The 25,688-nt window shown below is 41.9% G+C and overlaps 1 protein-coding gene across 4 annotated transcripts in view; it reads left to right on the forward strand.

The window, feature by feature from the left end:
• Window positions 1-25,688, forward strand: part of TRABD2A (TraB domain containing 2A) — a 102,210-nt gene that overhangs the window by 71,086 nt on the left and 5,436 nt on the right. For 2 of the 4 annotated variants that reach the window (XM_070736227.1, XM_070736228.1), the window contains exons 5-6: window positions 17,104-17,191; window positions 21,799-22,050. In XM_070736227.1, coding sequence (XP_070592328.1) covers window positions 17,104-17,191; window positions 21,799-22,050 — 340 coding nt within the window. The remainder of the gene's footprint in view (window positions 1-17,103; window positions 17,192-21,798; window positions 22,051-25,688) is intronic. The other 2 variants (XM_070736229.1, XM_070736230.1) reach the window with 1 other exon arrangement.

Genomic DNA, 25,688 nt, shown 5'->3' on the forward strand with positions numbered 1-25,688 from the left:
CAGCATTAGACAGATTCACAGATGCCAAGTGTATCGGTGGTTATTGAAATGGATGTCCAAGTGCCGCCTCTATGATGTTTGAGGGAGGCAGAATTTCCTTGGGTACCATTTGTTGGGGGTCAAGAGAAAGGAAGGCTTTTGCCTTCTTTTTCTGCTCAAGATGGTGGGCCACTGTGTGACACAGAATGCTGGACTGAATGGGCTTTGGCCCAATTCAGCATGGCTCTTCTTATGTTCATAACATTCTATGTTGTACTTGTTGGTGATGTTTTTGATGTTAGGTGACCATTTTAAGTCTTGAGATATGATAGAACCTAGAAATTTGAAGGTATCTACTGTTGATACTTTTTTCTGCAGAACCAGTTCCTGGTGCCCAAAATATTGGGGGCTACTACATTAAAGCATGCAGTTATGTCACAAGATGTCTTTGTTTAAATTGACTAGTGTATCATGTCAGACTGTACTATCTGGAGGAGTTACTGGAATACTCCACACAAGGGGGAGAGAGAGCGCAATTGTATTTCAGTGCTTATTTTGTGAGATAATCAAATTATCTCAGATATTATCTGTTCTGGCATGCATAAATATTCCACTGACGGTATGTATTCAGACATCTGCATGATGCCCCTTTCGCTCAAGGAAAAACTGATCAGGTGCACAGGTTTCGTATACTCCTGGATGTTGGCATTGTGTAAATTAGCATCTGTCACTTCTCCTGAATTTCTGTTGGCATGTAGTATGGAGTGTTAATGCTGACTAATCCTTTTGATCATTGGTGTTAGTGAAAGAATTCTAAACATCAGCCATTTTTAAACTTGGAGCACTCCTGCCAGCAAACCTATAATTAAAGATTTGTTTAAATATATATTTGAAGTTATGTACTTATTTAAATATGCAGGTTTTGTAGATGAATGGCAATAATAGTCCATGAAAGATATTCTTATTAGGCCTTAGAATGTTTTCAAATATTCATGTTTGAGACGGTCTTCATCTCCCCTCCCACAAAAGTTTCTATGTTATTTATTTATTTATTTATTGGATTTGTATGCCGCCCCTCTCCAGAGACTCGGGGCAGCTAACAGCGACAATAAAACAGTGTACAATAGTAATTTGGTATTGATGATTAAAAATCTATTAATATAAAAACCAAACATACATACATACATACCATGCATACCATACCATGTAAAGGCCTAGGGGGAAAGAGTATCTCAATTCCCCCCTGCCTGGCATCAGAGGTGGGTTTTAAGTTGTTTACGAAAGGCAAGGAGGGTGGGGGCAGTTCTAATCTCTGGGGGGAGTTGGTTCCAGAGGGCTGGGGCCGCCACAGAGAAAGCTCTTCCCCTGGGTCCCGCCAGGCGACATTGCTTAGTTGACGGGACCCGGAGAAGATCCACTCTGTGGGACCTAACTGGTCGCTGGGATTCGTGCAGCAGAAGGCGGTCCCTGAGGTAATGTTCCCATTTCAGTGATTCCAAAGAGATTTCAAGAGGCATCTTTTTAAATGACAGTACTTCATTAGGAATCATAAAAGCATGACATTTACTCAGTATTGCTATTCTCCGTACTGAAGGAGTGGGTCCAGCAGTCACATGGGTTTGCTCTGTCCAATCCGGTGGAACTGAGCCTAGTATTAAAAAAGACTGCTGGATCCGCCCCTTCCCCAGAATTCGCTCAGTTCGCATTCCTTCGGATGTGTGTGAATGCTCGTTCCTCCCAAAACACCTTCCCTTCGATCTCTCTTCAAAACCAGTAAGAATTTTCCATTACTGTATTAAGCTTGCCGGCAGGGGATTCCACTCAGCCCTCCTGGGCTTTGAGTTGGGGGAGAAGTTAGCGGCTCAGCCCCCGCGGTTTTTCCCTCCGTGCTGCTGCCGCGGCCATTATTTTACTTTTACGGTCTGGAGGTCCCGCCGAGAGCAAGCCTTCTTTAACTAAAATAAACAAACTATTAAGGGCTAATTACCTCCCGCGGTGTGGGACTTGATTTGTCTCCCGGGCTTAGTGTCTCCGATCAAATTAACGGAGCGTTTGTTTTTGGCGCCAAAGGCCCTCGCGCCCAGTAATTGCACTTTCGGTTCTGCCCTAAGAGGTCGGCCATTAGTGCTTCCAGCCCGCCGCTTGACCCTTGGAGTCGTCGTTTCGAGTTCCCTCGAACCTATTCTCCACGGAAGTGGCCTCCAACCAGTTGTGCCTTGGTTTTTCTTAAAGTTAAGTTTGTGAGGCCTGCCACGCTGCACTTAGGGACACGAACTCTCTGGTACCGTCCAGGATTGCCCCTTAAGGCGCAGCTGCTCCTGGGCCTAGGAGCAGGGTCACCTCTCCTCTTGGGAAAGCTCACAAAAAATTCTTCTCCCCACTATTTTATTGGCTCAAGCCTTGTCCTCTGTAATTTGTTTCAGACTATGGCTTCTTTTCCCAAGAGAGGCACTACTAAGGGTCCCAAAGAGGTTAGGCCTACTGATAATTCTACTGAAGTTCCCCAGGCCTCTTCTTCCTCTTCCTCAGGCACCCATTCCTTAGCCGGGCCCACCAGGGCTGAGAAGAGAAGGGACCTAGCCCTACAAAAATTACATGATAAATCAACCAAACGTTTTAAAGTGCAGGCCCAAGTGCATACCAATACACCCCTCCCGGAGGCCTCTAACCTGCCTCCCTCTGGGGTTCCTGTGATATCCCTGGATGAGCCAAACCTAAATCCACCCCAACCTAACCTATGGGGTTTAGGTCCAGAGGAGCCAGATATTACTGAGGATCCTTCCCAGCCAGAATCTGCTCAGGCCTTCAGGGATCCTCCTTCCTTTCCGGCTGATGTTTCTTCCTTGCCTCCGGAGTTTCAGTCTATCTTGACTATTTTGACTAACACCATGGACGCTAAACTCTCATCTTTCAATGTGTCTTCTTTGTCTCATCCCCTCCCACGCTCCTCCCGCCCCGTGAGTTCTGCTCCTTCCTACAGAGCCCCAATCATGGAGGTTTCTGACTCCTCTCAGGAAGAGGATGAGGACGTGGATGCAGCAGAGGATGATGACCCCTTTCAAGGGCTGTCGGAAGACGAGGAATCCCAGATCAAGATTCCAGCCCCAGCTGCTATCTTCCCTTCTCAGCTTTTCAAATCTCTCCTGCTTAAAGCAAGAGTATCCACGGGGCTAGCCGGACAGGGAAAACAGGCTACTACTCCTTCAGACCCTCCGGAGGAAAATCTTCCTTACTTCATGGATGAACAGGAAGACAATGAGGTCATTCCTATGCCCAAATTATTTAAGGATGCCTTGCTCAAACAGTGGGACCACCCAACTGCTCGCCTCACTCCCACTTCCAAGGACAAGAAGCTTTACAAGCTCTCTCCCTCCTATGAGGAGCTCCTAACATGTCCTAGGCCAGATGAGCCAGTGAAAACACTCCACTCAACGGCCGCCATGCCTGGCGAAGCAGAGGAGGTCCTCCGGCCGGAGGACAAACGCCTTGAGCAGATGCTCAAAAGAAGCCTCTTCGCAGATTCATGGGCCATTAAGAGTGCTGCAGCGGCATCCTTCTTCTCTAGAGCTATGCTCTTGTGGCTCCGTCAGCTCCAATCTCACCTGCCTCCAGATGATCTAAGGGGCCAACAGGATTTCAACAAAGTCTTCGCAGCTGCCCAATACGTAGCAGATGCTACCCTCCAATCTTCAAGATTTGCAGCCAGGTCAGTAGCAGCCTCAACAACGGCCAGAAGACTTCTGTGGCTCCGCCCTTGGCAGGCGGGAGTAAGACAAAAGTGGCAGCTAGCCATGGGTCCGCTGAAACGCAACTTGCTCTTCGGAGACCTCCTGGATCCTCTCCTTACAGAGACCACAGACAAGAAAAAGGTCTTAGGACCCACCACCAAGAAGGCTCCTAAGCCGCAGCCCTTTCGGCGCACAGGACGGCAACAGGATCAAGGCTTCACCCTTCAAAGGAGTCCAGGTCAGTATTCCCCTCGGTTTCGATCCCAATCTAGAACCACCAGGGGCAGAGGTTCCCGTTATCAGAGAGGATCCTCCTCTACCAGGGCTTCCAAAAGAGCCAGATGGTAAGCCCTCCTCTCTTCCCATAGGCGGTCGCCTAGCCTGGTTCTCTTCCGCCTGGCACCGTTCTTGTAAGGACCCCTGGGTCATTGACACTGTGAACAGGGGCCTAAGATTAGAGTTCATTTCTTCTCCCCCTAACCGCTTGTTTCTTGTCCTTCTCCCAGCCTCCCTTCAGATCGTTTCCGAATGGAGGAGGCTATTTCCCATTTGTTGGCTATTAGAGCTATTCAACCGGTCCCCTCTCTCCAGAGAGGTTCTGGCTTCTATTCCATCCTCTTCATGGTCCCTAAGACCTCTGGAGGCCGGAGAGCCATTTTGGACCTAAAGAAATTGAACCGGTTTATAAAATATAGGAATTTCAAATGCATTCCTTATCTTCCATCCTAGCAGCCCTTCATCGGGGAGACTTTATGGTGTCTCTGGATCTCACGGAGGCCTACCTCCATATTCCCATTGCCAAGGCCCATAGGAGATTTTTGCGCTTCGCCTTTCAAGGCAGGCACTTCCAGTATAGGGCTATGCCATTTGGGCTCAGCTCCCAGAGTCCTCTCTAAACTCTTGGGATCCTTGACGGCTCATTTCCGAGCCTCTCCCATTCATATCTTATGTTATTTAGTTGACATTTTAATTCATGGGAATTCCAGAACTGGAGTGACTGCAGACCTCTCCCTTACCATGTCGGTTCTACAGAATCATGGTTTCTCCATAAATTTCAAAAAGAGCCACCTGGATCCTTCCACTTCCATTCTGCATCTGGGAACTATCATTAATTCTGAGATAGCCCAGGTTTTCCTCTCCACTGAGAGAAAACGTAGTTTTTTGGATCTCATTGCTCGCATTATGCCCCAACAATCTGCCTCCATTGCCACCCTATCTTCCCTTTTGGGTAAAATGGTGTCATGTATTGGTATTGTCCCCTGGGCCCGCCTTCACGCCAGGGAACTACAGTGGCTTCTGTTACCGTTTCAGAGATCGGGCCACAGCAACTCAAATCGCCGCATTTCCATTCCTCTGCGGTTCGCAGATCCCTCAAGTGGGGGTCGTCTCCAGCCCTAGCAAAGGGATCTCTCTTCCGGTGCCCCGACCAGTTTGTAGTCACCACAGATGCCAGCCTCTCGGGCTGGGGAGCCCACGCCCAAGGTCTTTTAGCTCAGGGCACATGGTCACCGGAGGAGGCTTCCAGGCCCATCAATTGACTAGAATTAAGAGCCGTGTCTCTAGCTCTAAAACAATTCCAATCTCACATCTCCAATCAGCATGTGTTGGTCCTCACGGACAATATAGCCACCAAAAGCCATATTTGCAGACAGGGAGGCACAAGATCCAAGGCCCTCATGAGGGAGGCCCTGAGGTTAGGCCTCTGGGCAGAGAAACATCTCCAGTCGCTTCTAGCCGATCACATCTCGGGGAGCCTCAACGTCCAAGCGGACTGGCTCTCGCAAGCGACCATAGACCCAGGCGAGCGGAATCTCCATCAGTCACTGTTCCACCAAATCTGCCTCAGGTTCGGCCACCCAGTGTTAGATACGTTTGCGACCAAAGCCAATGCCCAGCTCCCTCGCTTCAGCTCCAGGTTCCCGTCTCCGGGAGCAGAGGCAATAAATGCTCTCAGGAGTCCTTGGCCTCCGGGTCTACTGTATGCCTTCCCTCCAATTTCAATTCTGTCAGACGTGATCCACAAAATGCTTCTGGAAAAAGCCGGGTAATTCTGATAGCCCCTCACTGGCCTCGCAGACCATGGTTCGCGGACCTCCAACAACTGTCCATCCAGGACCCCTGGCGACTCCCCGTTTCGGAGGAGATGTTGCGGCAAGGGGCCCCCTTCCATCCGGACCCGGAGTGGTTCCACCTCACCGCCTGGCTATTATCCGGAGGGACCTAGACCTGCGAGGGTATGACCCGGACACAGTGGAAATCATCCTGAAGTCCAGAAGGGGGTCTACCAATCGGATCTACGACCATACTTGGTCCAAATTCCATCAATGGTGCTCACAGGAGGGCTTATCTCCCCTGTGTCTTCCCATACACAGGATAATCGCCTTCCTCATGAAGGGTTTCCACCAAGGCCTCTCTACCAGCACCAGCCGGCGTCACCTGGCAGCCATTTCTTCCGTCCTGGCGGGGCCTCGCAGGCAGCCCCTCCGCTCCTTCCCGGAAATCCAAGAATTCCTAAGAGGAGTGGCCAACCTCAGGCCTTCCAAGATCCACAGATATCCTACCTGGGACTTGCCACGGGTTCTCCACTCCCTTACTCAGGCACCTTACAAACCCCTGAAGTCTGCGTCCCTCAGGTACCTATCCTTCAAGGTAGCATTCCTGGTGGCGATTACATCCGCCCGACGCATATCTGAGTTGGCAGCCCTTTCTACCAGACAGGACCTCTGTCAGTTCCACCAGGACAAGGTGGTTCTGCGACTGGACCCCACCTTTCTCCCAAAGGTCAGTTCCATGTTCCACAGATCTCAGGATATCGTCTTACCTTCCTTCTGTCTCCAACGAGAGCATCCCCTGGCAATTAGATGGCACACTCTGGATTTCACTAGGGCGCTAAAGATCTATATCCAACGCACAGGACCCATAGGAAGGTCAGAAGCACTCTTCGTGGCTTACCACCCCAGATCCCTGGGATCTAGAGTGTCTTCCACAGTAATAGGCCGTTGGATCAGAGGGACCATCTCTAAGGCCTACGAGACAGCTTCCCTTTCCATTCCAAGGAACATTACAGCGCACTCCACCAGAAGTGCTGCCACTCCTGCCGCTTGGGCAACTCAGGCTCCGTTGGAAGAAGTCTGCAAAGCAGCCACTTGGGCCTCACCAAATTCCTTCATTAAGCACTACAAAATTGATTCGTACGCATCAGCGGACGCTGCCTTCGGCAGAAGAGTACTCCAATCCGTTATCTCTCACGATAGCCATGTATTCCCACCCTAGGGACCTATCTATTGGGTATGTCCCATGTGACTGCTGGATCCACTCCTTCAGTACGGAGAATAGGCGTTGATATGCTTACCTGAACGCCTCTTCTCGTACGGTGAGTGGGTACAGCAGTCACTTCCCTCCCTTTGTGTGGTATTCTTCACTTTCTATTCTAACTTCTTTTAACACGGGAGTTGAACTTAAAGAGCTTCACTACTGAGCCTAGTCTACGGATTCGCGAATTCTGGGGAAGGGGCGGATCCAGCAGTCTTTTTTAATACTAGGCTCAGTTCCACCGGATTGGACAGAGCAAACCCATGTGACTGCTGTACCCACTCACCGTACGAGAAGAGGCGTTCAGGTAAGCATATCAACGCCTATTTTTTATTTATTATTTGTTTAGTAAACAATACATTTATTAATATATTTTCTAATCATGTTGTGGCCATAGCTGAAAAAGCGAACATACTTTCCTTAAGATATAATGCAAGAAGGGTTTGAGTGGTTGTTTTCTTCAACTGTGGTGAAGATAGTACAAATATGCAGTCGCTTAATGCAATGCAAAAAATTTTCTAAATATTTGCAGACAATTTAAATAGAATGCGTCTTAAAGTCGCCTTTGGCTTCTGGAGCAGTGATGGGATAGCCACCCAGAAGTATTGTATCAGTGAAATAAGCAGCATAGAAATTTAATGAATACATTTAATAAATAGATCTAGGTTAAAATACAGGTAGTGCTTGACTTACAATGTCTAGTGATTGTTCAAAGTTGTAACTTCTCTTTAAAAAGTGATTTATATAATTTTTCTCACACTTATGGCCATTGTAGCATTTCCATGGTCACATGATCAAAGTTTGAATGCTGGGCAACTAGTTCATATTTGCACAGACCAGGAGTCATATCATCACTTTTTGCAACCTTCTGATAAGCAAAGTCAAGGGGGGAAAGGCAAATTCACTTACCAACCATATTACCAATTTAACAACAATAATGATGCACTTAGCAACTCTGGCCAGAAAGGTTGTAAAATGGGACACAATTAACTTGACCACTATCTCATTTAGCAATGGAAATTTTGGACTCTATTGTGGTCGTAAGTCAAAATCTATCTGTAATGGATTACAGTACACAGCTCTTGAAGAGAAGACAGTCCTCTGTAAAGATAGATAGATGTAGAGATATTGTGATGTCCCCAGAGACAGAGATAGTTGGACTGTATTTAGGCATGTCTCTTTAAGATATTGCATTAGAGGAAATGTAGTGAAATTGCACTCTGGGTAATGTAGTTCTACATGTGACCACATTTGTGTATTCCTATTGGCTCTGACTCGGGATGAGGGGTAATTGGAGAGAACATTCCAGAGGGGCTTTGTCTTCACTCTTTCACTAAGCCAGCCAGCATGTAGATGCTCCACCTAGAGCCTGGGTCAATTCAACCTCTTTTTATCTGCACAATGGGAAAGATTATACTGCAGAAGAATCGCATCATAACTGTCAGTTATTGTGAGAATTCCTGTAATAAAATGATCTGTGATATCTTATTGTGCTGAGTTATCTGACTGGGAAAAGTTGAGCTTGTACCAGAACAGACCAGATAAGGTAACAATTGGCAAAAACCTTCTGACTTCCACTTACTGTTCAAGCAGGAGCAGTATGTTCAGAAGGGTACCCAAATCTCAAATCTACTATTTATGGAATAATACTTGCCCAGAGATAACACCGATATTAATAGAACAATCTGATCAACAATGCTAACTCCTGGGTCCAACTTCAGTCTGTTTTGCCCCATCAAAACCCTTAAGATCTTTATGCACTAGAATTTCATGCATCTCTCCTACAACCCAGGCTGGTGATGTGAAGTAGCTTAACTTGGATATTAAAGGACAAGGGAGATCATATATCTATGGCACCCTGTATATCTGAGGCCAGTGGGCTGATCTCTCACTCGTTCCTCGATTGAGTGAAAATACCAAGTGAGGAAGGAGAGGAACTTCTGCAAAATAGTATTGTTGGTCTGCAATCCCCATAGATTTGGGGTCCAGTAAGATACTATAAGTCAGTGATGGCATATCGGAAGGCACATGAGGTGTTGCCCTATGTCAGCTCCAGTGTGCAAGTGCATGCTAGCCAGCTGATTTCCTGCCTTGGGGAAGGCCATTTCACCCGCCGGAGGTTTTAGGGAAGCTTCCCTGAAGCCCCAGAGTGCAAAAAAATGTCCAATAGGCAAACTGGAAGTTTGGAAAAACGGATTTTTGGTTTGCCTGTTGTGCTGTTTTTTGCACCCCAGAGGCTTCAGGGAAGCTTCCTGAAGCTTGGGAGTGCGTAAAAAAGCACAAGAGGCAAACTGGAAGTTCTTTTTCTGAACTTCCGGTTGCCCATTTGGCCGTTTTTTCACCGTCTCAGGCTTCAGTGAGGCCTCATGTGTGGAGATGGGGGGGGATTGTTCACGTGCACAGGGGCAGCACAGAGTGTGTGTGTGCATATGTGGGGGAGGAATTGGTGTGGGCACGTCCGCATGTGCTAGCATATGCAAACACACCCTTTTGGCACATGAACCAAAAAAGGTTTGCCATCACTGCCATAGGTGATGATACCAAAGGTCACGAAAAAGTCAAAAAGGATAAATGGGCACACTACCTTCATGTAGCCGCCCCGAGTCTATGGAGAGGGGTGGCATACAAATCAAACAAACAAACAAACAAATAAATAAATAAACAAATAAACAAATAAACAAACAAATCTAAGTTCAAAACAGGCCATCTAAGAAAGCAATCGATGTAACCTTTGTCCAGTGAAGGGCTACCAAAATTTTTACTACCACGGTGTGGCCGTGGTTTATGCAGGACACCCTGCATTTTCTTTCAACATCTTTCAGTGCAATTGGATGCTCTGGGGTGGAGCCCCATTTTTGCTACCCCACTGCGTTTTCCCTATCTGGGCAGCAGCCCACCCCTGCCTTTGTCCCATTCCCAGGTTGGAGTCCTGACTGAAGGGACTCCTATTAATTTGCACCTTTAAATGGAGCAACGATGTTGGTCTAGGAACTTTATCTAACATTGCAACCTTTGTTGGCTAAGCACTGTGAAAATGGTTCACATGCTGAAAACCTTCCCAACTGAAGCTTATAATAATAATAATAATAATAATAATAATAATAATAATAATAATAATAATAATAATAATAATAATACTGGCGGCACAAGAACAGGCCATTAGAACAAATGCTGTCAAAGCCAGAATTGAAAAATCAACAGATGATCCAAAGTGCAGACTCTGTAAAGAAACAGATGAAACAATCGATCACATACTCAGCTGCTGCAAAAAGATCGCACAGACTGACTACAAGCATAGACATGATGCTGTGGCACAGATGATCCACTGGAACTTGTGCCGGAACTACCATTTACCAGTGGCAAAGAACTGGTGTGATCATAAGCCCGAAAAAGTGGTCGAAAATGAGCAAGCAAAACTACTGTGGGACTTCCTACCTCAGACTGACCGAATTCTGAAGCATAACACACCAGACATCCTGATTATGGAGAAAAAGAAAGTATGGGTCATCGACATCGCAATCCCAGGAGACAGCAGAATTGAGGAGAAGCAGCTAGAGAAATTAGTGAAATACGAAGATCTAAAAATCGAGCTGCAACGACTCTGGCATAAGCCCGTGAAAGTGGTCCCAGTGGTACTTGGCATTTGAAAACCATCGGAATTGACAAAATCTCCATCTGTCAATTGCAAAAGGCCACTTTACTGGGATAGGCAAACATAATTCGCCACTACATCACGCAGTCCTAGGTGCTTGGGAAGCGCCCAACTGGTGATGAAATACGAAATCCAGCATAGTGATCTCGTTTGCTGTGTTCTACTGACATAATAATAATAGTAATAATAATAATTTATTAGATTTGTATGCCGCCCTTCTCCGAGGACTCGGAGCCATATTGTGGGATCTGGCTTGTTCAAGACTGATGGGTGCTTCCTATTTAAACCTAGAAACTGGAATAAGAGACAGGATCTTCTACTAAACCATAATCTGTGTTTAGGTGAAAGCACTCTGGGATGTAAAGGTCCCTCCTCTTTAGCAGGACTCAAAACATTTAAAAGAATATAAATCTGGGTCTGTTGTCAGGCTTGAAAGAATAAATCCACCTTGGGTGGAGGGGGTTGGGGAAAGGAGGGGGGAAAGAAGCCTTCATTAGAACAGAGGGTACCTCTCTTTATTTAAGACTAGATGAAAAGAGTATGGCTTTATTTACCCACTTGGCTAGAATTGATACTTACAAGGAGATCCCAGTTTCTCCTGTTCTCGAGTTTGAACACAGAACAATGACTGCCAAAGTAAATTGACCTCCCGAACGCCTGTGTTCATGTAGTAGGATAGGGATAATGGAGAGCAGAGTGCAAAAAAGAGAAGGAGGGGCCTTCTGCTGGCACAAGGGTCCGGGAGCTTTTCTCTTTGGAGTCACTCAAGTGTGTCGGGCCAAAAGAGGAAACAGATGAAAAGGGTCTCTGCTCCCTATCATGCTTCTGTGGGCAGCCTCCCGCAGGAGTGAGGCTGCTTGATCTTACGCTTCTGGGGCCACCGTGTTCATTCATAGCTGCTTTAAAAGAAATGTTGAAAGTGGTAGGTGAATCTCTTTAAATTAAAGCACTTCTCTTAATTGCCGGAGAGTCTAGGATGTGCCTGTGTTTGGACAACAGCATCCAAGTGCATTTCTGTCAAAGATTTCTAGTAGAAAGCAAGCAATGCAAAGATAAGATTCTTTCTGCCAATTCAATTGGGTAGGTAGTAGCTTTCAGGACAGGGAGGAGACAGATTGTCACAGCTGAGCGTAATGCACTCCAGAGAACGTATGTTGTTGGAAAGTCCATTATGCACCCTTGCCCAAGCTAATAAGTGAAAACTTCATTGGTATGTGTGTGCTTCTGTGTGTATGTATACAGTGGTCCCTCGATTTTCGCGGGTTCGAACTTTGCGAAACGGCTATACCACGGTTTTTCAAAAATATTAATTTAAAAATACTTTGCTGTTTTTTTCCCTATACCATGGTTTTTCCCGCCCAATGACGTCATATGTCATCGCCAAACTTTTGTCCGCCTTTAATAAATATTTTTTTTAATAAACTTTAATAAATAAACATGGTAATAATCTAAATGGTTGCTAAGGGAATGAGAAATTGCAGTTTAGGGGTTTAAAGTGTTAAGGGAAGGCTTGTGATACTGTTCATAGTCAAAAATAGTGTATTTACTTCCGCATCTCTACTTCGCGGAAATTCGACTTTCGCGGGCGATCTTGGAACGCATCCCCTGCGAAAATCGAGGGAACACTGTATATCTGCTCATTTCCCATTCTACATATGTTTTGACAATTGTTCCTTATCTTTAGCCTTGATTTAATGGTTGTTAATGATTGTTCAGTAGTGGTAGAAAAAATTGAGAATGATCAAGAATATTGATAATAATTTTCAATATTAAAGGAACAAACATACAGAAAATTGTGCTGCTCAGAATTGAAGACAATGTTCACAATAGGGTCTAATTAACACTAAATGATGTGCAATAAATTATGCACCCTAAAATTACATTGGCCTCTTTTGCAGCATATTAGATGGCCATTCTTAGCCAGCTACAATTCCAACAACTTTTTCACATTAATTTTTTTAACTGATAAAGATGATTTTGACTTGTATTTGTCGCTTACAGTATTAGTTCTCCTGCTTTGTGTCCTCTGTAAATTCTTTCATGCACTTGTCATCCAAGTCATTAATAAAAAATGTTAAAAGGCATAGAGTCTAGGGCTAAACATAGTCCTACCTCATTTGCTATCTCCCTGAGGATAAAGATTTTTTGATACAAAGCCCTTAATCTGATTTTTTTAATCCAGTAATATATGCATATAATTGCCATGCCATGCAGCCCATGGGGAACTGGTTTGACATTTCAGCACGACTTGCTGTAATGACAAAACATGTATATCTATAGCATCTTCATAAGATACTACCAGAAGCTACCTACTGGTAATTTAAAAAATTAGTAGTTCATCTAATACAACTTGTTCCTGATAAATCCATACAAATTTGTGATGATCACCTCATTGTTCTCTAGCTTCTCCGTCATAATTTTTTTATTTTTTTTCTCCAACACAAAGTTTAAAACAATACAAAATTTCCAACACAAAATCAAGCTTATTGTCAAACATATACAATTTTTTTCTTTATACGTTGTAATCATTCACTGGAGGCTCTTATATCTTGACAAAGCTTCTCAAGGAATCATTTACTTTGTCATTTGCTCTATAATTTACCAAGTATTAATGTCAAATTGAACAAATTCATGGATTCTCCTTTTCTTCATTTCTGAAAGCAGGATTTTAGGATTTATAAAGAAATACATATCAGGTTCAGTTAGCCTCGTGATGGCAAACTTATGTCACATGTGCCACAGGTGGCGCGCAGAGCCATTGCCCCAGTCCAGGTCCACCGCACATCATGAGAAAGGCAGGGCTAATACTTTACAATTGTAAAGAATTAAGCTAATTCATTTTGTGTTTTTTTAATATATATCTGAAAGTTTGTCTGTATGTTTTGTTTTGTTTTGTTCATTATTAAAAATTTTTAAAAAGAGAAAGGCAGGGTTAGATGAATCATAAATTGGAATTAAGATTGTGGGGAGAAACAATCAAAAACCTCAGATATGCAGATGATGGTGCCACTCTAACGGCAGAAAGTAAAGAGGAACTAAAGAGCCTCTCGATGCGGGTGAAGGAGGAGAGTGCAAAAGTTGGCTTGAAACTCAACATTAAGAAAATGAAGATCATGTCATCTAGCCCTCTCAATTCCTGGCTATAAATAGATGGGGCAGAAATGGAGGAAGTGACAGATTATATTTTCCTGGGCTCCAAGATCACCGCATATAGGGACTACAGCCAAGAAATTAAAAGACACTTGTCCTGGGGAGAAAAGGTATAGCAACTCTGGAGAGCATACTAAAAAGCAGAGACCTCACACTGCCAACAAAATTGCGTATGGTCCAAACTATGTTTTTTCCCAGTTGCAATGTATGGTTTTGAAAGTTGGACTATAAGAAAGGTTGAGTGCAAAAGAATTGAGGTCTTTGAACTATGGTGATGGAGAAGACTCCTGCGAGTCCTCTGGACTGCAAGGCAATCAAACCAGTCAGTCCTAGAGGAGATCAACCCTGACTGCTCTTTAGAAGGCCAGATCCTGAAGATGAAACTCAAATATATTGTTCCACCTAATGAGAAGGAAGGACTTACTGGAGAAGAGCCTAATGCTGGAACGATTAAGGACAAAAGAAGAAGGGGATGATAGTGAATGAGGTGGTTGGATGGAGTCACTGAAGCAGTCGGCGTGAACTTAAATGGACTCCAGAGGATGGTGGGGAACAGGAAGGAATGATGTCCGTGGGGTCGTGATGTATCGGGCATGACTTCACAACTAACAATACAGTCAGAATATGTTTGTTTCTGTTTCCAATAGTGGTTAGTATCCAACTACTTTCTCTGTGTCTTCTTGCAGGGTACAACTACATCCCCTCTGCCTTTCAAGGTTATGCCATTATAGCGTTTGTTACACAAGATCTTTTTCTTCCTTTGAAGGTTCAAAGCCAATTGTTTCTTTAAGAGCTTCAAAGCTCTTTTTTGGAATTGAAGAATACCTTCTGTGTCTCTTGCTTCTTTCTGGTTGTCATTCTTATCTGCTGTACTTGTTCCTTTGTTTACATTTCTTCCTTACAGACAGTTACTCCTTTTGTTGGGTGCTGTTGTATCACCTCCTTTGTTCCCAAAACAAATCTTTGTTCTTTTTTATGAATGGTAATACAGTCATTGCCGCTCCACTTTTTACCTTGAAAATTAGATTTCTTTTTTTTTAAATCACATCAGCATAATAACATTAATTAGGCAAATATTAATTAGGCAAATAGTATTTTAGGAAACTAAAATACTATTATTCTGTTACAATAAAAATGTGCGATGTTGAATAATGATGAATTTCTAAAGATTCATGTGCTTGGTATTTATAATGAGTTAGAATGCTGTTTCTGAGGCAGTAAAGAAACTTTCTTTCCAAATCAATGGATTGTCCATGTTTCATTATATGGTTGAGTGAAATATTCTTTTAATAATTCAATTCAATTTCAATTCAATTTATTAGATTTGTATGCCGCCCCTCTCAGAAGACTAGTTAAAGGATTAGAATTATAGCAATTATAAAATAATAAAAGAGCCGGGGTGGCGCAGCAGGTAGAGTGCTGTACTGTAGGCCACTGAAGCTGACTGTAGATCTGAAGGTCAGCAGTTCAAATCTCATCACCGGCTCAAGGTTGACTCACCCTTCCATCCTTCCGAGGTGGGTAAAATGAGGACCCGAATTATGGGGGTAATATGCTGGCTCTGTTAAAAAGTGCTATTGCTAACATGTTGTAAGCCGCCCTGAGTCTAAGGAGAAGGGTGGCATAAAAATTGAATGAATGAATGAATGAATAAATAAATAAATAATACAATGGTATAATGGTAGAAGATGTTTTGCATGTTGTTATTCTGTATTTTTGATCGTTATACATCTTTCTTCTTTATGCATCTTTGGTTCTTCTTAGGCCCTTTCTTATATGAGGATATAACAATAGTTAGTGATGAATCTAGTTATGAGCTTCATTAAATATAGGAACCCTGGTGGCACAGTGGTTAAAGTGCAGTATTGCAGGCTAACTCTACCCACAGCCTGGAATTGAATCCTGATGGGGCTCAAGGTCAATTCAGCCTTCCATCCTTCAGAGGTTGGTAAAATGAGGACCCAGCTTGTTGGGAGCAATATGATGACTCTATAAACAGCTCAGAGAGTGATGTAAAGCACTACGGGGCAATATATATCTAAGTGCTATTGCCTTTGCTAAAATCTTATTCCTATCTATCTTCCATTTCTTTCTACGTACTTAATTAATTAATATTTTAATGTTTCCTCATAGAAATCTAATGAGTTGCTCCTGGTATGGACCGATTCTTAAGACGGGTGGCAGTGGCGGGAGGCTCCGCCCATCTGCCCGGGACGCTTCTGTACATACGCAAACTGCTGGCAAACTAATTCATAACCCATCACTGTACTGGAACAGTCTAGTATGGGCCTCTCCAGATTAACCCATCATGCAGGATAAGGCCCTGCATGGGAGATGCTATTTCCTGAATTAGTACATTGGCTGTATTGGATTGCTTGCTTATTGATGCAGATAGGCATGGGGATTCTCAGCTATAAAACCTTCAATTCTGCATTTAATAACATTGGATTTTTAAAATTATTTGTATTATTATGTTTTTAAAGAGAGGTTTGTTTATATTTGTGGTTTATAAGTACCTTACGTTTAGGGTTCGATTTCTATTAAGGATACTGATAAAACTGAGCAAGTCCAGAGACAGTCAGAAAAAAATGAAGCCAGATCTAAGGGACAAAACTCATCAGGAGAGATTGGAGGAACTGAATATGTATAGCCTGGAGGACAGAAGGGAAAGAGAAGACATGATTGAAATCTTTAAATATATTAAAGGTTTGAATAAGGTTCTAGAAGGCAGCATTTTCAATATGGAATAAAAATCAAAAACAAAGGGACCTAAACTCAAACTGACAGGAGGTAAATTCAAAAGTAATGTTGGAAAGTATTATCTCACAGAAAGCGTGGTGGAAGCCAAGAACCAACTTCCAGTGGAGGTAGGGATTCGGTCCTCGGTACCTGAGTTTAAGCATGCTTGGAATAAACATATGTCCATCATCTGACAATTATTTTTTTAAAAAAAATTAAAAATAATAAAACAAAAAACTCCCAAAACTCAAAATGCAGACTCAATAGACAGTAGGTCTTTTTCTGCTGTCAGTTTTCTATGTTCCTATTTCATTATAACTAAACTTAAATCCAGCATGATTAAATTAATTCCTATAGCTATAGCAGCATTTCTCAACCTCTGTCCCCAACTAGGGGATGGCTGGTTTATAACAGAACTTCCTAAAATCAAGTAAAGCAGGTGTTCATAGTAAACTGTGCATTGTTGTCTAATCTGTACTTAAAAATGTTGTTTATGTGTCTTGATTAATGTTACTTGGGGCTTTACTCTTTTATTACCTGAAGGTCATTTCATGGGCAACAATACAGTCATAGATATTTTGAGGAGAAAAGGATATGAAGTTGACCATACATCCGCTGGGCAAGCAATCAGGTAACAACTGCTTTAACAATAATGATATTAAGCATCTTCAGGAAATAAAACATAATAGAAAATGCATTTTGGGGTTGAAACTGCTGCCATTTTATTCAAGGTAAAAAAGAGCTATGAAACTGGACACTCGCAGAATGAAAAGCTTTCCAGTTTTCCACACCCTCCTCAGCTTCTCACTCATGCCTCAAGTTCTCTGGGTGACCATTCTGTCAAGTAGTCCTATCACGTAGCAGCTCAATATTTGTAAGACGAGTGAAAATATAATCATGTCTCCATAGCCGTCATGCACTACTGTATAGTTTCATAAAATAGTGTTTCTGATTTAGTGATGGAGGTTATAATTTTCTTCCAGATGACATAGGTCTTCTATAAGGGATATCTTATCTTCTATCTATTCATGGTAAATGGTAGTGGATGTCAATGGACACAGGGCTTTTTAATTGCAACAGCAAAAGAATAGAACTATGTCATTCTCTATTATAGAGGTGTCAAACTCACATCACCACAGCGTTGCCACATGACATATTCTGACTTTCCCCTTCGCTAAACCAGGCTTGGGCATGAGTAGGGCATGACACACACAGTTCATGGGCCACGAGTTTGACAGTCCTGCTCTATTACTACACCTGGCCATGACAACGATAGTTTAAAATAAACACAATAATCATTTAATGTTGACTTAAATTTACATTTTTGTTTTACTGATTATAAGACACGATCCAAAACATGAGAAAATGTTAGACTGCAATATGACCTTTTTCTCTCCCAACCAATGGCAATTTTATTCCATATACTGTACAGTGGTAACTCTATCTATCTATCTATCTATCTATCTATCTATCTATCTATCTATCTATCTATCTATCTATCTATCTATCTATCTATCTATTTTGTATGCCGCCCCTCTCCGTAGACTCGGGGCGGCTTACAGCAGTGATAGAAACAATGTACAATACAAATCTAATAATACGAAGTTAAAAACCCATAATTTAAAAAACATGTACACAACACACCATACATAAATTATATAGGCCTGGGGAAGATATTTAAGAACTTAATTGGTTCTGTGATCAAGTTCTTAAGTAGAAAAGTTCTTAAGTAGAAGCAATTTTCCCATAGGAATCAATGTTAAAGCAAATAATGCGTGCAAACCCATTAGGAAAGAAATAAAAGTTCGGAATTTGGGTGAGAGGAGGAGGAAGAAGAAGAGGAGGAGGAGAGTCGCTGCCAGAGGAAGAAGGTGAGGTGAATCAAAAAAATTCAAAACTTTAAGGCTTTAAAAAAAAGAGGGATTCTGAGACGGTGAGGAGGAGCACACGCCTCCCTCCATTCGCTCTGGGCTGCCAAAGCCTCCTTAAGCACCACCGAAAGACTCCTCTGGTAGCCCAGAAAAGCCCGAGATGGCCGGGATTAAAGGAGGAATGACAGGAAATTGGCCAGACCTTCGTGCCACTCTCAAATTTCCTGGGAAATTTTTCTGGGCTCGGGTTCTTAAGTAGAAAATGGTTCTTAAGTAGAGGCAAAAAAATCTTGAACACCTGGTTCTTATCTAAAAAAATTCTTAAGTAGAGGCGTTCTTAAGTACAGGTACCACTGTACATGGAAGGGTGGAAGAAAGCAGGAAGGGAAAGATTCTTCTAGGTTATAATAATGAACTACCAAGTAAAAGAATGTTGTGATCAGCATATAATGAAGGTGGTTAAATATTTGCCCATGTTTCTCCAGAATGGAATGAAATGTTTCTTTTGACTGCCTTTTCCTTTAGTATTTAATCATATGGAAGTGGCGTTTATCCTTTTGCTTAAACATTCTTTATGGATGAGTCATTAAATGTTGACTCATCGGAGAGAATGGGAAGTATCTCTGTACAAACCCTTAATGAATTGTAAATGCTGCTTTCTGTCTCTAGTTACTCATCCTGTTCTCATCTGGGCTCCCCTGAGAAACTTTTGCATTTCACTTTTGCATGCTTTTAATAGGAAAGTGAACACAAGAACAAGGGGACACAATCTGAAGTTAGTTGGGGGAAAGATCAAAGGCAACATGAGAAAATATTATTTTACTGAAAGAGTAGTAGATCCTTGGAACAAACTTCCAGCAGATGTGGTTGGTAAATCTACAGTAACCGAATTTAAACATGCCTGGGATAAACATATATCCATTGTAAGATAAAATACAGGAAATAGTATAAGGGCAGACTAGATGGACCATGAGGTCTTTTTCTGCCGTCAGTCTTTTATGTTTCTATGTTTCTATCTCCTATTTTCCTGGCTTTAAACAGTTTACCTGAAGTTTGTTTTACATTCCCATTCCTGAATTAAGGTTCACTGGATGCATTTCATTGAGCATCAAAGGCATGAAGGAAGTTTGTTTTAGTTTCTGCCTTTTTTGCGAATTCAGCTCACTGGAGAAAGAAAAAGGGAATCCCATAATATCCACGGCTTTGCAAATGCTACATTTTTCTACACGTTGCCCTTAGCATGCAATGGATAGTGTTTGCACACAGTATGCTATTTTGTGCATTTGGAGAGACTGAAGGTTTTCCTTTACTCTCATTCTTTTAGTACATTCTGTGGGCAATACAGTATCAGAAGTGGCTTTGTGTCGGAGTGCTACTTCTGGTCCATTTGCAGCCATTTGCAGTGTCCCATGGTCATATGGCCATGAGTTACAATGGCTTTGCCAAAAATTGGCACATACAGTAATACCTCGTCTTACGAACCTAATTGGTTCCCGGGGGAGGTTCATAAGACGAAAAGTTTGTAAGATGAAACATTGTTTCCCATAGGAAACAATGTAAAATCAATAAATCTGTGCAACGAAACCCCCCCCGCAAAAAACCACTGCCGCCCAGCTGTCACCTTTTGCAACAACCGGGGGGCTTCTCAGCGTCCTCCTGAACCCGAACGCCAAACCCGAACTTCCGGGTTTGGCGTTCGGGAGGCCGCCGTGAAGCCCCGCCGCCTAGCTGTCACCTTTTGAAACAGCCGGGGGCTTCTCTGCAGCCTCCCGAACGCCGAACCCGGAAGTTCGGGTTTGGCGTTCGGGTTCAGGAGGATGCTGAGAAGCCCCCCGGCTGTTTAAAAAAGCGACAGCCGGACAGCGGGGCTTCTTGGCAGCGGCGGCGGGTTCGTAAGAAGGAAAAAGTTCTTAAGAAGAGGCAAAAAATTTCTGAACCCCGGGGTCGTATCTCGGGTTGTTCGTAAGACAAGGGGTTCGTATCATGAGGTACCACTGTACTTCTAACTTTCGGAAAAACCATACCATAGAAAACAACCACTTTGCTTAACAACCACATTTGCACTTACAACCTCTGTGTTTGATTAATGACTGATGCAAGAATTGTAAGATCAGGTCAGTCATGTACCATCCCATTTTATAACAACTTGTGACCATAATGATTGTTAACTACCTGTACTGCTAAACCTTTTATGTTTATAAACTTTAACTGGGTGAAATGATGCATCATATGCAGGGGCAGATTGCTGTTACCGACTTCCACAGGTGCGCTGCCCACACAGCTTGGGTTGTCTCTCTTGTGCGCATCCCCACCGGTACTGCTTTCACGCATGCGCAGGAAAAAATGAAAAATGTGAAAAAATGTGCTGAAATTTCATGAAGGGGCGCGTGTGTGCACACGTGGTTTTGATGATATTTTTGCTTCTAAGCATGCACAGAAACAAAAAAAATTGCCGAAATCTCACATGCACGAGCATCCTGTCATGAGATTTTGCTTCTGCACATGCGCACAAAGCAAAAAATGTATAAAATTAAAAAAAAATGGCGCCCAAAGAACTTGAGGGGCCCAAAGGACTGGCAAATTGCGCAATCTGGCGGCCGCTACCTGTGCCAGTCGTTTCACTGCACCGGTAGCAACCCATCCCTCATCCTATGACAAAACCTTTTCAACCAAGTTACTTCAAATGGGATAACTTACAGAATGCCAGGATGATTCCTACTGAGATAATGAGATCTGGGGAGATGTGAGTGCTTCACTATTGTCAAGCTGTCAACTTCTCACTGCAGCAGTCGTGTCATCCTCATTGCTCCTTGACAGCATCCTGGCCATTTGCACTATCCCTTGTTCTCTCCCCTATCGAGTAGCAGCCACCATGTACCTCCCCTTTGGAAAGAGAAGGGAGGGAGGGAAGGAGGGAGGGAGGAAGGAAAATTTCTATGCTCACTGATGCCTTCCCATAAGAACATTCAATGTGGAAACCAACAGGAAGTCAAAAATTGCTCCCGCTCCCTTTGAATTATTGCCAGCCCATGGCCATTCTCAATTCAATTCAATTTATTAGATTTGTATGCCGCCCCTCTCTGAAGACTCGGGGCGGTTCTGTTTATTCTGTTTCTCTGTTTAGATAAGGAAACATATCTGAAATGATAGCAACACTGGGCACATGTTTTTTATTGTCTTATTATAACCTGCTTTAAAAAGAAGGTATTGGACACTTTCGCCGTTTTGAACATTTTTGGCCCTTTCAAGGGGCTGAAATGATTTCAGGATAGACTTCGAATGTCCATAGCAATTTATTTGTTCTGCACATTAGCTTGGAAAATGATCAACCCCTATTCTCAATCTTATTTTATTTTGCTTTTTGTAGTGGAAAAAATCAACAGAAGTTTTTGTCCGCCCTCTCCTCAACATCCCCAGAATATGCCTCTTACATTATCTCCCAAGAGATCCAACAACAACAGGAGGAAGAGGAGGAGGATGACCTGTTGCCCCACACCTTATTGCCCGAAAGCATAGACCTGCTGGAGAAAGCAGAGAGGAAATACAACAAGAAAAAGAAACAGCAGAAGAAACAGCGTTTACGTCAGTTCAATGACCTTTGGGTACGCATCGAGGAAAGGTAATGAGTGAGTAGAAGCGAAAGGGGAGAAATAGCAAAAGGGGAGCCCCTTAAGAGGAACATAATTTGTTTATTGGTTTTTCTGCCTACCGCAAAAGGAAAGCTTCTCTGCAGTTTACACTAAGCATAAAAAACACAACACAATAAAATACCCATAGCATAATTAAAGCCGCTAAAAATAAAAGCAGATGAACTCCAAATTTACACAATGTTCTGGTTTCTGGTAGAAATTTAGCAATTACAAATAACTTATTAAATGCATCATTTCATGAATAAAGAAACTCCATTTATTTCTGTGCTCTCCTGTAATTCAAACACATTCCATACAGCACTCGGTCCGTTATCTCTCATAGCTGCATTTCTCACATTTCTCCTCCTGCTTCACTTAAATAAGATTTATTTTCCTAACAGCATAACTTTGAAAAACAGCAGCACTGATTGATAACAATACAAAATACTTTTGCTTACTTTAGCGCGGCAAAAACACATCCATTTTCCTTTCGGCAACGTTGAAACTCCACCCTTCTTCTCCACTGACCCCCTGACGTGCCAAATACATCACTACAATATTTAACCCATTCCTCTCCTTAATATCTTCTTCCAGACCCCTGTTCTCTACATTTTTGGGCCCTTCTGAATTTAGGGTTAACCCAGCGAGCGTCTGATTCTCCCTCACTAGATCCTGAACTCATAGCCCCATCCTGTGGCTGGCCTCCCACCTGTTCTACTACCTGTAATCCCGGGCCCCCCACTAATTCATAAACACTATCTGAATCCGAGTCCTCAATATCTTCATCATCCTCTAACTGATCAGGAGTATGTACAACACACAATAGCCAAAAAATCAGCTAAATCAATTCAAACTTTTAAGGCTCTCTGAAATAGTTCAGTTCAGTTTTTAGTAATTCACAGAAAGCCAGCAATGTGGCAATCTGATCTAATTACCAAAATGAGGCTGTTCCTTAATGCAGGATCAACACCTTCAAACCTCCAACTGACATACTTTGCAATGGAGTGGGTGGGAAGAATCACCACTTGGACATAAAGTCCTGCCTGTCGGCGACTACTTCAGCTTCAACCACAACAACACAAGAGCGCACAACAGATTTAAACTTAATATTAACCGCTCCAAACTTGACTGTAAAAAATACGACTTCAGTAACCGAGTTGTCGAAGCGTGGAACTCATTACCGGACTCCATAGTGTCATCCCCAAACCCCCAACACTTTACCCTTAGATTATCTACGGTTGACCTATGCAGATTCCTAAGAGGTCAGTAAGGGGCAAGTACAAGTGCACTAGAGTGCCTTCCGTCCCATCCTATTGCTCTCCTATATCTCCTATACCTTTCTTCTATTCCTATATCTCTTCTTCTATTTTTTCATTGATATGTTCTATTACCATATCTTCTTTTCTATTATTTCTTAGATATATTTTACTATGAGTATTTCCTCTATAACTTTCATCATGTATTTTACTATGTGTATAAAGATATATACCCACCAAAACCCTCATTGTGTATTGGACAAAACAATTAATTAATTAATTAATTAATTAATTAATTAATTAATTAATTGTTGGATAGTTCAGAAGTGGTTGCAGAAGATGATCCTACAGGTTTCTCCCTGCCAAACTATATAGATTTACAAATCAAAACCAGTTCTTGAAATTGCATTTGGAAGCCTATTGGAAGCTAGTGAAGATCCATGGCACTGATGTCATATTCTTTTTCATGACACGTATCAGCCAACACAGGCTGCTGCCTTCTGGACCAATGCTAGCTTCTTATTGGTATTCAAAAGCACCTTAATGTAAAACATATTGCAGCTGTCCATATGAGCCATGTTGAGGCCATGAATCATTGTTTCAAAGTTGTTTCACTTCAGGTAAGGCTGCTATTGATGCACTAGCTGTCCATCCAGCAATAGCTATGAATCGTGGAGGATATGCATTTTTAGAAGTAGTAGCATCCCTCTGAGAGACAGTATTGGAATTCACATTCATGAAAGATAGTTACATACAAAAAAAGAGTAACACGAGAAACTTACAAGCTTAGGCAAAATTTGTATCACAAGTTAGTTCATTGTGTATATCTGGGAACTTCACAACCAAGAGAGCTGTTGCTGACCAACACATCATATTTAAGAGACACACTCTTTGATTCACGGGGATAATTACATAATAAATAGCCATAAACATCAAAAACCACTCATGGCCATATCAGTGAATTTGTTTTGGCCTTTTAAAAACCATCTAAATAAACAGCTCCACTATAATTATTGCAGTGAATTATATCATTTAATTAAGCATTGAAAAGAAATAATAGTGTACATGTGATTCTTTTACTTTTTTTGGGTTCAGCAACAGAGGCTGAACTCTTAATACTGCAAGAGAAGGAATTTTTTTAAAAGGTTTTGTTCATATTTTCCATACCATCCATAATCTGGTCATATTTTAACTTGGTTTTCCCAAATTTGCTCCTTCGTTACTCAAATATGCCTACCAGAAAGTCCTTATTCAAATATCCCTGTTGTGTTTGAGTAATAGGTTTATGTATCACTAGCAAAAGGAAAAAAACACTTTTACCGGTATCCTATTTGTGTAATTTATCCAAGTTTGTCTTATCTTGTGTAAAACCCAAAATAGTTCTGTTTTAACTTCTCAACCATAAGGAAGAAAAATTCTATGATTACAAAGAACAGGCATTGCTACCAAAAAAAGTAAAAATAAAATAAAAATCAAGGAAACATCATTTCAAAAGTGAAAACATTTTTAGAGGTTCCAATTGTCATTTATTGTAATAAACTTAACATTAACCAAAGTTAAACATAATAATTATAACTGCTGTTGCTGGTATTTTCTTTTTTAAAAAAATAATCTTTATTAAGTTTTTACTTAGAAAAATGGAAGAAAAAAAAATAAACAAAACAAACAAGAAAAAAACAAGAAAAACTGACAGATGAACATATAAACTTGAACAACATATAAAACATATTCAGTTACAGAAGTGTTCTTTATATGCACATGGAGATAGTTATTTACTTATCATCAATTAATATTTTCTTTCACTATGTACATATATTTATTTGTTATATAGAAGACATAATTTATCAGCCATACTGTTGACTCTCACAATCAAGCAACCTAGTGTTAAGTATTTGTATCTAGTGTGTGGATTTGTAGGTTTGTTTTCTTTAGTTCTGTATATTATGTTATATTCATTTGGCATATTTGTGAGGAAGATACGGATTTATATTTAGGGGTTTTGTTTTCCATCGATTTATGGTGCATGTTTCTATATTTTCAATTTATTTGAGTACGCAAGAAAGGAGTGTCTAGTTTTGCTTTTCCTTTAAATTTTTTATATATATTTTTCTGTTTGAGCCATTTGTACCGTATTTTGTAGAATTCAGATCTATCTTTTTCCTGCAGTTCCAAAGTCATTTTGATCATTTCTATGCACTCAAGGACCTTAATTATAAAGCTTAAAGTTGTAAAATACATTCTGGTATTTTCTTATTTCATTGTTAATAAAACGACTAAAGGGTGAATGAATATAACTATATAATCTGAAGGTGTAGGTAGAGAACTATGGCAGCATATAACCATTCCACATTATTTGGTTTGGAGTACGGGAC

Source organism: Erythrolamprus reginae, chromosome 2 (assembly GCF_031021105.1).
Source record: "Erythrolamprus reginae isolate rEryReg1 chromosome 2, rEryReg1.hap1, whole genome shotgun sequence".
NCBI classification, from domain to species: Eukaryota; Metazoa; Chordata; class Lepidosauria; order Squamata; family Dipsadidae; genus Erythrolamprus; species Erythrolamprus reginae.